A 17942-nucleotide genomic window follows, 5' to 3' on the forward strand; every position below is an offset into this window, starting at 1 on the left:
TGTATCACTACCAACCTGTGGAGTGCAATCCGAAGCTGCTATTTTAAAGCTATGCTTCATTCCTTGCAGTGGAACATTCTATTACTAATCCTTAGAGTTTGTGATTTTTAGCATTTGCGATAAATGCGAAATATGCCGAAACTTTGTCAGTGTATGTGTCTTCATCTTATATGACCCATACGGGTGGTTTTTAGCGATTTCGAATTCGCGATAAAATGCTAAATTGGTTCAAAATGCGAAATTATACAATTTATGCGAAATAGATGCGAAACTCTCAGTTTCATACGAAATAAACATATATTTTTAAAAACTATGCATTTTTCTTAAAAATAAGATATACATGTTGTTATTTATTTCAGGAGAAATAATTATTACGGTGCCCATTGCGATCGTAAAGCGGTAACATGCTTTGACGGACACTTCCGTCTTGGTGCACGGAACATCTATAAGTTCATTATCGCAGTTAGCTGGTCGGAGAGATTTATTCTCTTTGTTTTGCAGCCTAACGGATTGATGTCAGGTGTTACCTGAAGCTATTTTCTCTGTGTAAATAGTAACGGAAAATAAAAAGCACCTCATTTTGCCGCTCGTTGTAAACAATCATGGCGGCATCCAAGCGCGGCATGGATGAGTTTATTCATAACTGGCTTGAAAATAGTGATGTTGAAAGTGGAAAAGATTATCTGGAGAGTGAAAATACTTCTTCTTCAAATGACAGTGATGAAAGTGATTCCGATTTCAGTTCCGAGATGATAGTGCCAATTGAAACTACGTGACAAAACCAGAATGCAACAAGAGCGAGTGAGAAGTCTAGTTTTCCTTTTTTTTTTTTTGCTCGTTGTTTTACGTCGCACCGACACAGATAGGTCTTACGGCGACGATGGGAAGGAAAGGCCTAGGAATGGGAAGGAAGCAGCCGTGGCCTTAATTACGATACAGTCCCAGCACTTGCCTGGTGTGAAAATAGGAAACCATGGAAAATGATCTTCAGGGCTGCCGACAGTGGGGTTCGAACCCACTATCTCCTGGATGCGAGCTCACAGCTGCGCGCTCCTAACCGCACGGCCAACTCGCCCGTTGAGAAATCTAGTAAAATGATACTTGGAATTATGATCTTGTTGACAATAAGCCTCTTTCTGTAACGTGTAAACCAGTGTAAGGGAATATTTCCTTTCACAAGTAATGGCAGGCCAAAGGGTTAAATCATTCAATGTGTGGAATTTCTTTCACTGGCTAAAGAGCACTGCAAAGACCAGTCAATCCAACAGCAAATACACTTTCATGCACCACGGTCATTCTCTTTGTGTGTTGACCCTTGATCTTAGTCGGTTATTCTTGACATTGGTGTTGAGTAATAGTTCTGTTTAAAAGTATGGTAGCGATTTATTTTATTGTCTGTTAGCCATGGGTAGAAGCGAAGTGACGATCAAACAGCATGCCGAAAGTCACAAATCGGGACATTTTTATGTAAGGATACAGATGGCCTGCAATCAAAAACTTGAAGAAAAAAATGTTTTGCAAGCTTTCCTTGGCAGCACTTCAGTGCATTTGGGCCTCTATGGACAGTGTCGATGTAGAGTTTTTTTAGCAAGTACAACATAATTGTAACTGATAGGCGGCCTCAAATGAATGAGGACACCTTTTAAATAATTGGCATGTTGTACTTAAATCATCATTGAAATTCCTCTTCCTTGTAGGTGTGTTGTACTGTAATAAATAAATACGCTCAAAATAGTATATTTCACTTTGAAATTGTGTTTGTAAATTTGAAAATAAGCATATTCCTGTGTGTTCGTTAATACTTCTTGCAGTCTTATGTTGATGTTTGTCTTATTTTCCATAGTGAATTCAAAACTGCATGACAAGCAATGTGTGATTAAACAGTATGATTTTACTCCCAACTGTTGTGTGTGCAATTTAGCAAATTATGCCTATTTTTAACCAATTTGCTACAAAATGCTAAATTTGAGAAGTTTAGATGCTACAAAACGCTAAATTTGAAAATCAAAACGCTAAATCACTGATTTTTAAATGCTATAAACCACGAACTCTACTAATCCTATCAAGCAAATACTCAAGTTTTGTAATCTAACCTAAATCTCCCATTGTATTCATATGTTTGTTATATTCCAGTACAGGCTGTTTTTGACATAACATTTATTGAACGGCGAATACCTACACTCGTTCCTTATCACTATTTGAATCAGAGTCGACCATTTCAGTGGTCTTCACGATTTTATGCCAAAATATTAAAATACCACTCGCTTTGGATTCACTAATATGAATTACGAGTCAAAATACACTCGTGGAAATAATCCTAATAATATGAGTAACTTTTATTAGTCATGTTGTCTATGAAACAATTTACTAATATTATTAGGAATATCTACTAATAATTTTGACTCAAACTAATTTCTAACATTATTAGCTAATAACTCTATGAAACATAATACTAATATTACTAGTTAATATTACTGGTTTCTTACTAATAATATTAGTGAAAGTCGTTTTATGACACAAGGCCCTGGGTTGATAATTTGTATAAATGTTGAAGAGTTTTGGTGACAATACACTCCCTTGGGGTAAGCCATTCCTTTGGATTCTCCAACAGCTCTGACTTTCTTGGAATTCAATGTAGAATATTCGGTTCTGCAATAAGGTAGCAATTATTCTAGTGAAACCGAAGTCCACGGTCAAGCGGGTCTTGTGAAGCATTATGCGGTGTTGGACTGTATCATAAGCTGATGAGAGATCAATAAATGCCAGTCCAGTGATTTGGCCCTTCTCAAACCCATCCTCCATGTATTGTGTTAAGCGAGTTATTTGTGCTGTACAATTCCTCTGGGGTCTGAAACCTGCCTGTTCAAGTGTAAGTAAACTGTCAATCTTTGGCAATAGGCGGTTCAATAGCAGCCTTTAAATATCTTATAAAGATGGCATAATAATGAGATGGGTTGATGACTCTGGGGGTCTGAAGGTTCTTTCTCAAGTTTCAAGATAGCAATTAACTTAGTTTTCCTCTATATTTTCAGAATCTTGTTATGCCTAGCAGTTATTAAAGAGTTTCACAAGCCATTTCAGTGTTGCTGGTCCAAATTTATTTATTTGCTCTATTCTTGTATCATCTAATCCACCTGCCTTGTTGTTCTTACATTGTTGTGTGGCCTTTTGCAACTCACTTTGTGAAAGTGGCTTTGAGAGTTCATTAGTTTCTAGATGTTCTTGCCTTTGAATCTTGGGTCCTTTACCTCGTTTGTCTGTTTTACCATTTTTCAAAAGCTGTTGAACAATTTGATTTGGAGAAATACAAAATGTTATGAAAACAACTGTCAGAAATAAAGATGTAAATCACCAATACCTCAAAATGAAGATTGGCCCGTCTGCCCTCTAATACGAATTCATACGTCTTTACATTTCACAGTACAAACCATGCTGGGTTTCAACAAGTTGTGTGACAGAAAGTATCTTTGTGCAACCAGAGAAGCCCCTCTCGCTGTCATCAGATGCCGGAAACACTTGGATGCAAAATCACTGTGGTTTTTATCAAATCCGCTTTCTTTCTTCTCCCCTCCCGCATATACTTTCAATGCATTTTGTCGTACCATACAGACTGGAAGAAACTGTTCGTGGGTATGCTGGCGCTGTCCATGAGAGACGATTTCACTTCGGAACATAAAGAGTGCCGCAGTTGCTTGAAATATTTTCCTGACTGGGTTTCTATCTTTCCTTTCCCCATGGTCTAGGGGTAGCACATCTGCCTCTCAACCGGAGGCCCCACGTTCAATTCCCACCCAGGTCAGGGAGGATCGGTTTAATGTCCACTCAATCTACGTGATTACAATTGTGGAGCTATTTGATGGTGAAGATGCAGCCCCTGTCTAGAGAGCCAAGAGTAACGGCTGAGAGGATTTTTTTTTTTTGCTGACAATGTGTCACCTGCAGGCAGCAGTCGCCTGGTAGGCCACGCCCCTTCAGGGCTGTAGCGCCATGAAGTTTCATTCTCTCTTTACTTTCTCCTGAAATCTGGTTCAGGGCTACAGTTTTCTCTTGTCATAAAACTTAACTTTGTGATTAAATCAAAGCCTGTAACTATAATGTCTAATTTAGGGGCAAGTCTGTGGCTAGTGTGATTCTTCTAGTACTGTAACAAAGTGAGACTTCTGCTCATTACTGCTTAAATGCTTTAAATATTTTACAGCATCACTGAAATCATCTAACTGTAAGAAGTAACAATGTTAGGTTTTGGTCCACCCAATCAATAAACATCATTTTACAAGTGAACTATTTAATTAAAAACATATTAAAAATGTTGAGGGACATGTTTCGTCTCTATTTGAGACTTCGTAACCCATAAAATCACGTGGTAGATTACAAAACTCAAATCAGAAACTGAAAAAATGTAATTTTAAAAAAAAATTAAAAAATGGAAGAACCCAATGTCTTTTTAAGGACTATTTGGGAAATGCAAAAGATATAAATATATTTACATTATTTATGGCAACACTTCTTGCAAAAACTAATGTCTTCAGTGTTAAAAAATGAAATTAACTTGAAATTGACAAGCCTGCCATAACATCTCATACAGAATCAGTGTCCATTGTTGCTGTCTGTATTTGAAACGGAAGGTCCTTTTGAACTATTGAGAAAACGTAGGAGAACAAACATACATGTATTAAAAGAGGTCGTTTAAAACTTCTTGCAAACAATCTTTCAGCCAGTTAAATATGAACGACCTTACTTGAAAAGCGTTGCAAGCATTGTTGGAATCTGGTAGTTTCGATGTGTTGATGGAGGAGATTGAAATTTTGGCCTCAGAAACAAATTGGTACTAAATTCATATCAGAAAAATTAAAAGCATTGACTTGTAGAATATTCTTTCAAATTTAGCTAATTTGGTGGAACAAATCTGAAGCCTTAAGAGATCACCTGTCGTATGGCAAAGACCAGCGCTGCATGACCACCATATTCGTGGCTTAAATCCCAGGAATAATCCTTTTTGAAAAAGACAAGATCTGGAAAGAAAGACATATAAAAATTGACGGGTTTAAAATCCTCAGATAACTAAGAAAAGAGATTCCGTCACAAATGTATAACGTAAAAGATTACTGTAAATGACACTCCCTACTGGTTTAGAATGAGCCTCACTCTGACTTGCTTCTCGCCATGCTACTGCATGTATTGTAGTTGTGTTTTCTTTCACCTGGCGGAACATGGCTAGTGGTAGTAGGGGGGGGACAGTGCTATTAGTGGGGGAAGGGGAAATAGCTCGGCCTGTAGTAGGAGCGAGAGGGCAGTGACTTCCAATTATTAATTCTTTGTGAGGATAGAAGCAATGGTATTTGTTCATATAACAGAGTATGGACACTCATTGTCTTTTATTTTATTCCTAAGATCCCTGTTACATTTAACCTTGTGTAACGGAATATTGGTTTTAACCCTCTACTGCATGAATTATTTTTCGTTTTCGTTTGGTGAAGAAAATTTCAAGCTTTAATGTTCAACATACGCTCAGTGTATTAGATGTACCAGCAATTCTTAACTGGGGCTAATAGCTTAACACTCATAGGTGATGTGGATTGCCATAGTTGAATATATACTGTACATATATATGATTGTTCACAATTTTACGCTAAGCTTTTAACATTCAAAGACCGAACATTACTACCTACTGGCCATGGGTACGTACTGCAAGGCGCAAGTAAAACTTGCAGAACCGTAGGTCGGTAATGTCTTTGAGGTTGAGCCAGAGATACTCCTGAAGCCTGTGGTAATGTGATGGGGAGGGCCCACGTAAAATAAACGGTGGTTGGTTCGCGTGGATGTTGACGGGGTGGAAGGAGTACCTATGGTTGTAGGGCTGTTTTGTCTTATGTTATGTAAAAAAAAAACAAGGCATCACTGGGATATGTGTTTAATTGATTGTACAGTTGAAGGTGTGCCATAAAACTACCTCTGTCTACAATATTTATCCATTTATACAGGTGAAAAGTTATTTGTTGCCTAAAGGCAACAGTATGCAGTAGAGGGTTAAGCTGGCTCACTAACTGAGGGAGTCTTTTCTTTATTTCGTACCTAAGATCGTCTTGAGAGACATAACAACTATCGCCGAAGCAACTTCCTGTAGAAAACCAATTGCGTTTGACAAGGTTAAATGTAACAGGGATCTTAGGAATAAAATAAAAGACAATGACATTATTATGACTAATATTATGACAGTCATATTGGATAGAAAAGATTACATTGAAAAAAAAAAGTTTTTCTCTGATGAGTCATTTTCCAGAGTCAATAATAATAATGTTATTTGCTTTACGTCCCACTAACTACTTTTACGGTCTCTGGAGACGCCGAGGTGCCGGAATTTAGTCCTGCAGGAGTTCTTTTACGTGCCAGTTCAACATACGCTCAGTGTGTTAGATGTACCAGCAATTCTTAACTGGGGCTAATAGCTTAACACTCATAGGTAATGTGGATTGCTACAGTTGAATATATATATATATATATATATATATATGATTTTTCACAATTTTACGCTAAACTTTTAACATTCAAAGACCGAACATTACTACCTACTGGCCATGGGTACGTACTGCAAGGCGCAAGTACAACTTGCAGAACCGTAGGTCGGTAATGTCTTTGAGGTTGAGCCAGAGGTACTTCTGAAGCCTGTGGTAATGTGATGGGGAGGGCCCACGTAAAATAAACGATGGTTGGTTCGCGTGTTTGTTGACGAGGTGGAAGGAGTACCTTTGGTTGTGGGGCTGTTTTGTCTTATGTTATGTAAAAAAAAACAAGGCATCACTGGGATATGTGTTTAATTGATTGTACAGTTGAAGGTGTGCCGTAAAACTACCTCTGTCTACAATATTTATCCATTTATACAGGTGAAAAGTTAAGGCAACAGTATGCAGTAGAGGGTTAAGCTGGCTCACTAACTGAGGGAGTCTTTTCTTTATTTCGTACCTAAGATCCTCTTGAGAGAAATAACAACTATGGCCGAAGCAACTTCCTGTAGAAAACCAATTGCGCTTGACAAGGTTAAATGTAACAGGGATCTTAGGAATAAAATAAAAGACAATGACATTATTATGACTAATATTATGACAGTCATATTGGATAGAAAAGATTACATTGAAAAAAAAAAGTTTCTCTCTGATGAGTCATTTTCCAGAGTCAATAATAATAATGTTATTTGCTTTACGTCCCACTAACTACTTTTACGGTCTCTGGAGAAGCCGAGGTGCCGGAATTTAGTCCCGCAGGAGTTCTTTTACGTGCCAGTAAATCTACCAACATGAGGCTGTCGTATTTGAGCACCTTCAAATACCACCGGACTGAGCCAGGCTCGAACGTGCCAAGTTGGGGTTAGAAGGTCAGTGCCTTAACCGTCTGAGCCACTCATCCTGGCAATCCAGAGTCAATAAAGACCCCACAGCTAGGATACAAAAAAGTTTAAAATCTTTATTGAAAAGTTCCACGTTCATCCTCAATGAAGACGAAATTCAGAAGATGATAAATGTGAACTCCAGATTACCCACAGCAAGAGCGTTGCCAAAAATCCACATGGCGGGAATACCAGTTAGACCTATCATTAACTGCAAGAACAGCCCAACATGTAAAATCTCAAAATTTATACACAGGTTTCTTTCAAACAATTGTTAAGTTCCACAATAAAGTCAATAATAAGAAATTTGGTAGATTTTTGCAAAAGTTTAGAAAGTTTCAAGCTTCAGCCCCATCATTACTTATGTTTATTTGACATAACTAATATGTATGCAAATATCCCGGTAAATAAAACAATAGATATTGTTAGAACGAATTTAACCAGTCAAGGTCGTCTAGAGAAATTCGAGATTGATCAATTCCTGAACATTCTAAGAGTTCGTCACAAAAAATAACTATTTTATGTTCAACAACACTATTTATAGTCAAGAGGGTTAACCAATGGGAGCTCCTGCCTCGGGTATATAAGCCAAAATTTATTTAGACCATCTAAAGCACTGCAAAATAATAAGACGTATTCCTGGTTTAGATTTTTGAACACGATTCGTAGACGATAGCTTTGTAATAATAGATAAGCGTTATAACAATAGTAACAATATCTTACAGTTTTTTAATTCATTGGATGAAAGAATAAAATTCACACTTGAAAACGAAAAGGACAATGCTTTGAATTTCTTAGATGTAACCGTTAAGAGGGAACCTAGGAAGTTCTCTAATAAAGTATACAGAAAGGATATGTTTACTCCTCTGACCACTAAAAATGATTTTTATATCCTGGGAGTCATAAGAGGGCTCCCTATTTCAGTATGGTTTATCGAACCTTCAATTTACCTTTATCTCATACAGAAAGAGAAAAAGAATTACAATACATACAGAAGATAGCTATTATGAATTATTTAAGAAACACGACTGTCAAGTTTCATTTTCAACTAAAAACAATAATGGTCATATACGAAGGTTGGAACTTAAATAGTGGCAACTATTTATTTACAACAGATACAAAAGAGTTACATGTTAGCAACCTTTACTGTCCTTCAATGTAGTTACCAGCGTTGTGTATAACCCGTTACCAACGATGTGGAAGACGAAGTGTACCTTTAGCAGAGCCTGTTCTGTTGATGGTGCGAATGGAGCGGTCTACTGCCTGTCGAATATCTGCAACAGTTCTGAAACGAATGCTCATAAATCATCTGGTTTCGATCGGTGTCCAGTAACTTCTTCTACACTCGTAGGACGACCTGCCCGATGATTGTCCGCAACAGTTTGTCGACCACCCAACGTGCCACTGTTCTGTAAGACAATGCAGATTCCTCGCAAGCCTCTTGAACACCTTGATGACACTGTCGTGCTATACGACCTCTGGCACATTCAATCTTGATCCAACTCCGCTGTTCCTGTTTGGAAAACATAGTGACAACGTTACGTTAGACCGCTAGCTCACAAGTGACTGCGCTTCTCTCGCTTGTGCACACGCAGGTGATGTGGGAAGGGCGAGTCCATTTGCTCTGAGGTAAGGTAGGTATGTAACCAACATGTGCTATCAGCGACAATATCAGATTCCGTTGCATAGTGTCTCCATAGCAGTGTTGCCACTATTTAAGTTCCAACCCTCGTATTTTATAACCCTAATAGTGTTAATCACAATAAAGATGATTTCTTAGATTCAGGAATCTATAAACTTAAGTGTGATCAATGCTTCGTCACGTACATGGGGCAAACAGGTAGGAGTTTTCAAACCAGATATCTCGTACACGTCAATGCTAACAGACACAAGAAGTATTCTGCAATGAGTATCCATATGAGGGATACTGGTCACCAATATACTAACATAAATAAAGACTTGACCATTTTTTTTAAAAAGTAAGCAAAGGGAACCTGATGAGCAATTACAAAAATATTTTTATAAGTTTGGACCAGAGTATTAACACAAACAAAAATTTAAATGACGTACAAGAGAACAAAAATCCGTTATATGAACAAATACCATTGCTTCTATCCTCACAAAGAATTAATAATTGGAAGTCACTGCCCTCTCGCTCCTACTACAGGCCGAGCTATTTCCCCTTCCCCCACTAATAGCACTGTTCCCCCCCCTACTACCACTAGCCATGTTCCACCAGGCGAAAGAAAACACAACTACAATACATGCAGTAGCATGGCGAGAAGCAAGTCAGAGTGAGGCTCATTCTAAACCAGTAGGGAGTGTCATTTACAGTAATCTTTTACGTCATACATTTGTGACGGAATCTCTTTTCTTAGTTATCTGAGGGTTTTAAACCCGTCAATTTTTATATGTCTTTCTTTCCAGATCTTGTCTTTTTCACAAAGGATTATTCCTGGGATTTAAGCCACGAATATGGTGGTCATGCAGCGCTGGTCTTTGCCATACGACAGGTGATCTCTTAAGGCTTCAGATTTGTTCCACCAAATTAGCTAAATTTGAAAGAATATTCTACAAGTCAATGCTTTTAATTCTTCTGATATGAATTTAGTACCAATTTGTTTCTGAGGCCAGAATTTCAATCTCCTCCGTCAACACATTGAAACTACCAGATTACAACAATGCTTGCAACGCTTTTCAAGTAAGGTCGTTCATATTTAACTGGCTGAAAGATTGTTTGCAAGAAGTTTTAAACGACCTCTTTAAATACATGTATGTTTGTTCTCCTACGTTTTTTCAATAGTTCAAAAGGAACTTCCGTTTCAAATACAGACAGCAACAATGGACACTGATTCTGTATGAGACGTTATGACAGGCTTGTCAATTTCAAGTTAATTTCATTTTTTAACACTGAAGACATTAGTTTTTGCAAGAAGTGTTGCCATAAATAATGTAAATATATTTATATCTTTTGCATTTCCCAAATAGTCCTTAAAAAGACATTGGGTTCTTCCATTTTTTTTTTTTTTTTTTTTTTTTTTTACATTTTTTCAGTTTCTGATTTGAGTTTTGTAATCTACCACGTGATTTTATGGCTTACGAAGTCTCAAATAGAGAGGAAACATGTCCCTCAACATTTTTAATATGTTTTTCATTAAATAATTCACTTGTAAAATTATGTTTATTGATTTGGTGGACCAAAACCTAACATTGTTTCTTAGTATTGAAAAGGCTGAACCTAACAGATATCTTATCGTTGATCTCAGTTCAATACGGAAACATTCATGAAGTTCATATCTTTAAATAGTTTGAACTGTATCAATACGGATCTGCACGATGAAGTTCGTAAATCATACTATAAGAAGTACTCGACCATACCACGGATATATTCAGTGTAATGAACCCCTGCAGGTTAATACAGGCATGGGGACCACAGTGAGTGTGTGTATGTGCTGCACTTCCGGTACACAGTGTATGACGCTAACAAGCAGCTGAGAAGGAAACTGCAATAGTCACTCTCTCAGGAGCAGTTAAATGTTTACCCAAGAGCATTTTCTTCTTCTTCTTCTTCTTCTTGCGTTACGGCCTCTGTAGGACCACGGACAGCTCCTTCATGGATTGCATTTTCTTCTTCTCCTCCCAGAACCTCTTCATCCTTTCTCTTCTTCTCTCCCGCTCTTCTTCCGAGATATTTAGTATCCTCTTCTCTTGTCTACTCCACTGGTGACTCTCAATCCTTTTCCTGTATCCATCCCTATCGTTGATCTCTGGCATATTAGTCGGTATGTACTTCCTTTTCCAATTTTCCTTTTCTTCCACCTTGATCCCCAATTCTGACCAATCTTTCCGGAGTTCAACTACCCACTTGGTTCCTGTCTTTCCTCGTGTCCTCGCTGTTGTTTCCCATACTCTTTTCGTCATTCTATCCATATTCATCCTGATTACATGTCCCGCAAACCGTGCTCTTTTCAGTCTGATTTCTTCTGAGATTGTCCTCATGTTCCGGTATAGTTCTTCCCTGGGTCTCCTCATCCATCTCTCACCTCCTCTCTTAGGGCCTAGTATTTTCCTCAATATTTTTCTCTCTTCTTTCTCTAGTTGTTCCGCACCATTTCTTCCTAGTGCTATAGTCTCAGCAGCATATAATACAGCATTTCTCACCGTTGCCTTGTAATGTCTGATCTTTGCGTCTGTAGATATATTCTTTTTATTGTATATATCTCTGGTCATACAGAAGGCTGATCGCATCTTTTTTATCCTCTCTGTTATTCCTTCATTGCTCCTATTCCTTCCTGTTATAAATTCTCCTAGGTACTTGAATTTGTCCACCTTCTGCACGGTGCCTTCCGGTGTTGTCCAATCCTCAGTGGTATTCAATGTCTTTGTCTTGTTGTAGGCGATCCTCAGTCCTACCCTTCCGGCTATATTGCTTAAGTTGTTGAGTTGTGTCTTTGCATCTTCTTCTGTCTCACTTACTATAACTATGTCGTCCGCAAAGGCTAGACAATCTACTTGGGCCCTATTGTCCTTTTTGTCCCCAACATGCGTCTTTGGTATTCCCATTGTCTCATTCATTGATCTCCACTGTCTGATGACTTCATCCAGAGCTATGTTGAACAACATTGGTGATAATCCATCTCCTTGTTTTACACCAGTGTTGATATCAAATTCTTCAGAGAGTACTCCTCTGAATCTCACCCTTGCCTTTGTGTCTGATAGAATTTCCATTATGAGTTCATGTGTAGTGCCATCTAATCCTCTGTTCTTCAGGATTCTTCCAAGAGTTTGTCTGTCGATGGAGTCATATGCCTTAGTGAAATCTACAAAGGTTACCACCGTTTTTTTGTTCTTTAAGGCCCTATGTTCTATCAGTTGTTTCAGTATAAATATCTGTTCTATGCATCCTCTTCCCTTCCTAAATCCTGCTTGGTAGTCTCCAATTGTACTTTCTAACTGTTCTTCCAGTCTATTGAGCAGGACTTTCGACAACACCTTATAGCCAATCTCTAGTAGCGAAATTCCTCTATAGTTGTTTGCATCCCTCTTGTCTCCCTTCTTATGTATTGGTATTATGATCGCATTCTTCCATCCTTCTGGTAACTTCTTTGTTCTCCAAATCTGGCCGATGATGTTGGTCATGTTGTCTACTGCCTTGTCACCTCCCCACTTAATCATCTCAGCTGATATTCCATCTTCTCCGGTTGCTTTGTTATTCTTTAGATCGCTTATGGCCTGCGCGACCTCATCTCTAGTTGGAGGACATGACTCTCTCTCTTCTGTGTTTGTCCCCAGCTCCAGCTCTTCTTCAGGTGGTTCACAGTTTAACAGGTCATGAAAGTATTCTGCAAGTATCCTACAGTTCTCCTTCGCACTAACTGCCAGATCCCCATTCTTATCTCTTATAAAGAGTTCTCTGCCTTTATATCCACTCAGGCTCTTTTTGAATTTCCCAAAAAAGTCTCTACTATTGTTTTTCCTGAAGTTGTTTTCAATTTCATCCAATTCCTGCTTCATCCTCTGTCTTTTGGTCCATCTTATGGTTCTGGCTGTTTCCTTCCTTACTCGTAGGAAAACTTCCCATTTTTCCAGGTTCTTCTTAATGCTCCAGTCTCTCCAGGCTTTCCTGCGATTCTCAACCGCTTCCTCACAGTCCGTATTCCACCACCAGTGTTTCTTTTTCTTTTCTTCCTTTCCCCATATTTCAGCCTGTTTCCTCATATTCAGCTTCATGTCATCCCATCCATTGCCAGTTTCTATTCCTTCCTCGTATTTGGATCGATTGTGCCGTAATTTGTCTCTGTCTATATTTATTTTTCCAGTTGGTCTACTTGTCTGTGGCAGTCTACCCCTGTGCGGAATCCAAAGGCACTTGATTTCTGTAAGATAGTGATCTGATTCTATTCTTGTGTTCTTTCTGACCTTTGTGTTCATAATCGCACTGTAGAATTGAGATTACCCCAGGGGGACAATCCCCCGTCAACCAAAGTTGACGCAAGCAGGCATTCGGATTCTGGGGGACCTGCCAGAATGTGCGAATGGGAAGAGTCGGAGCTCCCAAGAGCATTTTCGATAAGAAGTAGCATTTTGCATAACTGACCGGGTATATTTTGCAGTTACTTGTGCTAAAAATGAGACTGTGGTATTTTGAGAATTCATTTTGCTAAAATACAGTACTTTAAGTACCTAGATCATGTATATGCAAAAAACAGGAAATGAAAAATGTTGTGCGTGTTGTTGTTACCAAAATATGGCCCCTAGTCTTAACAGGAAGTACAACCATCCTTGATCTCACTGGAGGCGTCATATCACTAAACATTTGTTATGTTGGCAGCCAGAGAGTGAAAGGGAAGATAGCACGACCTTTCTCGAGATACCTCATAAAGTCTATCCCCCTGCCTGACGTTTTTTGTGAGAGACACTCTTCTGCACTGTCGTCACACGTCCTGTAATCTGTTAACACGAAGGCCAGTAAACCTCGGTGTATCTGAAATATTCTCTTTCACTGCAACTTTTAGCACTGTCAGTTGCTCACAAATAAAACATCTCACAGAATTTACCTTCATATTTAACACTACCAAATATATTCAGGCTTTTATGAAAGGATCTTTTAAAGAGTTTTTGTGAATAATTATTAAAATTATAAATAACTTATATTTAATTTAATTTTAGCAACATCAAAAAATAGAAATTTTATTTTACAAAATGTTAAGTTCTACTCACTGGGTGGTCTCATTTGGGTAGGATGTTCCACAAGGTGGCTAACTGCTGACTCCTTGATTGACTCTCTGCAACATACAACACTAATTGTATCTCACACGTCGTGTATAGGCATCAAGACAAACAATATTTCAAGTTTTGAGTTAAATAGTGGTGAAAAATCTCGTGAAATGTTAAAAGATGAGTTTTCATATGGCAATAAATAAACTCAAATTCCGTAACTCATATTGGGAGGCCAGGGAAGTGTTCGTAAATGTAATGTTAATGTTTTATTCCCACTTTGTTGTTCCTCTACTTCATGACAGAACACCACCATCACCAGACAGTTTTGCCTTTGTATTTATTTATCAGTCAGATTAAGAACTTAACAGTTGTAAATTAACTTGGTTGAAACTGAAAAGAAATGGCCTACAACCGGCCGACCGATAAATAAACAAAAAGTTTGCCATAATAACAACTGCACAATATTTCCATGTCAGCACTGATGGGCGTAAAATTAAATAACTACATTATTACAGCTCGCATGGTAAAAGCGTATCAGACATAAGAGACTGGAAACTAAATTTGCAACAATTTTTGTTAAGTACACCTCTTAGAATTACAACATTTCCATAGATATTTGGAAGATTGGGAAGTATAGTATTTGCACAGACTGGCAATGAGTAGCAGGATTCTGAAGCCGGTAGCGTGCTACGTCACTACACTAACCCGATGCATTAATGTAAAATAGTAGACAAAACAGGAGTATCAGACAGGAAATAATTAAAATCACATCAAAATAACAACAATAATACTGATTAATTAGACCTATTAGCTCCTTTATTTTACTGTTAAAAAAAAGAAACATTGGTATATCAATTCACAAATGCTTAAAAATCACCATCCTCTTAAGACCGATCTATCATCATACCTGTTTCCACTCAACTCAGAATGATTCACAAGTATTTTCAAGAGCAGCGATGAAATTATGTTAATAAGGTGATAAACATGCGTATCAATTGGGTTTAGATCTAAAGCATGTGAACCTAACCTTGAAAACAAATTTCTTTCATAAAAATGAGCTGTGGCTTCATTACGTATGTTCCCTTTCATGACTGAGCTCAAACCATTACATGTATTCTCTCTAAAATACATCTCAGTAAGTTTTCACACATGATCAGCATCTTTTGTAGGAACATAGAGATTACCCGTATTCTTCAAAGCTAAATGGATACGGATTTTCTTTTTGTACAGCTGCTTTCTTACAAGTATCACATTGCAGAGAAATGACGAACTTCTTTACCACAAATCCTGAGAAATATTTAATAACATTCTGTGATAATAAACCTAACATCTATCGATTTATGCAAGCTTACTAATCCCTCCACTCTAATTTTAACAGTAATTTTGACATCCTTACAACATATCCTTGAAGAATAGAAGAGACCAAGACCACTATCTTAATTACTAATATAACCAAAATAACCCAACCTATTACCAAAATTTTTTTTTTTTACAAGTTGCTTTACGTCACACGGACACAGATGGGTCTTATGGCGACCATAGGACAGGAAAGGGCCAGGAGTGGGATCAAAGAGGCCGTGGCCTTAATTTTTTTTATAGTGGCTTTACGTCGCACCGACACAGATAGGTCTTATGGCGACGATGGGATAGGATAGGGCTAGTAGTTGGAAGGAAGCGGTCGTGGCCTTAATTAAGGTACAGCCACAACATTTGCCTTGTGTGAAAATGGGAAACCATGGGAAAACATTTTCAGGGCTGCGGACAGTGGGATTCGAACCCACTATTGTAATAATTGTAACGCATCTTATGTCGGTCAAACAGGTAGGAGCTTCCATACAAGATGCTTAGAGCATGTTAACGCCCTGAAATATAACAGATTTTCGGCCATGGGACAGCAGATGGGTGATACTAACTATAAGTTCACCAATATCAACCAAGACATGAAAATTCTCAAAGTTATACAAAAAGGCCTTCTGCTCAATATTATGGAAAATTGTTTTATCCACCTGGAACAGTTTTTCAATCCTAACTTCAATCTAAATGAAATTTCAGAGAAATCAAACATTTTATTCGACCTTTTAATTCCTATCTTTACTAATCATGTCTCGGATAGAAAGAATTTCTTTCATAATCTCTTTAAATTCCCCTCTCGGCAGCAGTCTATCTTTCCACATCTTCCAGCCCCACCATAGACACCCCTTCTCTCCTTCCTCACCTCGCCATATCCACTCCTTTGTTTACATTGCCTGCTTCCTACAACAAGTCAGTGCTTGTTCTACATCAGACAGAGGTGAATCTCAAATATTTTTCTCATTTTAAATTTCTTTTCTGTATGTTTATTCATTCCTAATTCTGGCTATCATTTCCAAATTTACTTTGATGCCTGAGGTCCTAAGTGAACTTTAAGAACTCATATCATGACAAGATCATAACCATAAATTTTGTTATTATACGTAGTTTAATGTTATAATTTATTATTCCTGCAACAATGTCTGTTATACATATGATTTAGTTATCACATGATCTGTTTCGGCTGAAGATGGCCACTAAGTGGCAGAAACTAGTTCCAGGACTAATGTAATATAATTTACTTGATATATTGTATTGAAAAGATGGACCCTCTTGTCAATTTATTCTTATAATTGCACTTGAATAGGGAACAAAAGTGAAATTTATAGCTCATAATTCTAACTCCGTCAAGCTGGTCGGTATTCACATTATGGACAATCTAAAATGGAGTAAGCATTCGGAGGAAGGGAGGTGTAAGACGCTAGATTTTGTCCGTAGATGTATCTCGGGAGGAAGAAGTAAAGCCGTGCGAATGGCTTATATTTCCCTGGTGCGGCTCATACGGAAAATATGAGGAAGGTAGAGGGTGTCCGGCAACGAGCAGGACGTTCAATTAACACACACAGCCAGGTCATTACCACCAGTGAACTTCCTTAAGAAGTCCCTGACAGACAACGCACACCTGCATCTTATTTACTGCTCTGTTAAGAGAGGCCAAGGAGTTACCCTCGCTCCACCCCTCGCCAGAACAACCTCATAATTAAACGGTTTTTACGCAAGGTCTGCTCGTACATCGAATCTTCTACCATCCGAGGTAAAACCTCTTCCTCTTCCTCACTTCCTCCGTGCAGTAAAGAAAATTTATATGTGACGTATATAACTTGTATAAATTAGAATTGCAAGAAAGATGGGTGCAAGTACAGTTGAATGTGGGCGAATGTGCATGCGTGCGCGTGTGGGAGTGGTTGTGAATGAGTGCATATACAGGGGTAGGAGTGGAGGTCTTCTTACTCCAATATGTATGGCATAAATCAATATAATTATTATTCTAAGAGTACAGCATTTGGAGTGTAAATATGTAAATTTAAAATCGTCTACATATATGTAAATATTCGGTAGAGTTTACGTACAAACCATTATTCTCGTCATTATTCCGTATTGAAAAATAGCTGATCACAAAGTTATACAAGGAGTAATTTTAATACCACCTATTCAATACAAATTTATTCCAACCGGGCGAGTTGGCCATGCGTGTAGAGGCGAGCGGCTGTGAGCTTGCATCCGGGAGATAGTAGGTTCGAATCCCACTATCGGCAGCCCTGAAGATGGTTTTCCGTGGTTTCCCATTTTCACACCAGGTCTTCTTACTCCAATATGTATGGCATAAATCAATATAATTATTATTCTAAGAGTACAGCATTTGGAGTGTAAATATGTAAATTTAAAATCGTCTACATATATGTAAATATTCGGTAGAGTTTACGTACAAACCATTATTCTCGTCATTATTCCGTATTGAAAAATAGCTGATCACAAAGTTATACAAGGAGTA

The 17942-nt window shown here is 38.0% G+C and overlaps 1 protein-coding gene across 4 annotated transcripts in view; it reads right to left on the reverse strand.

The window, feature by feature from the left end:
• The window catches only part of Prp3 (pre-mRNA processing factor 3), a 139748-nt gene that overhangs the window by 88625 nt on the left and 33181 nt on the right, over positions 1-17942 (reverse strand). For all 4 annotated transcript variants that reach the window (XM_067156483.2, XM_067156481.2, XM_067156485.2 and 1 more), the window contains one exon: positions 14102-14166. In XM_067156483.2, the coding sequence (XP_067012584.1) occupies positions 14102-14166 (65 nt within the window). The remainder of the gene's footprint in view (positions 1-14101; positions 14167-17942) is intronic.

Source organism: Anabrus simplex, chromosome 12 (genome assembly GCF_040414725.1).
Source record: "Anabrus simplex isolate iqAnaSimp1 chromosome 12, ASM4041472v1, whole genome shotgun sequence".
Taxonomy (NCBI): domain Eukaryota; kingdom Metazoa; phylum Arthropoda; class Insecta; order Orthoptera; family Tettigoniidae; genus Anabrus; species Anabrus simplex.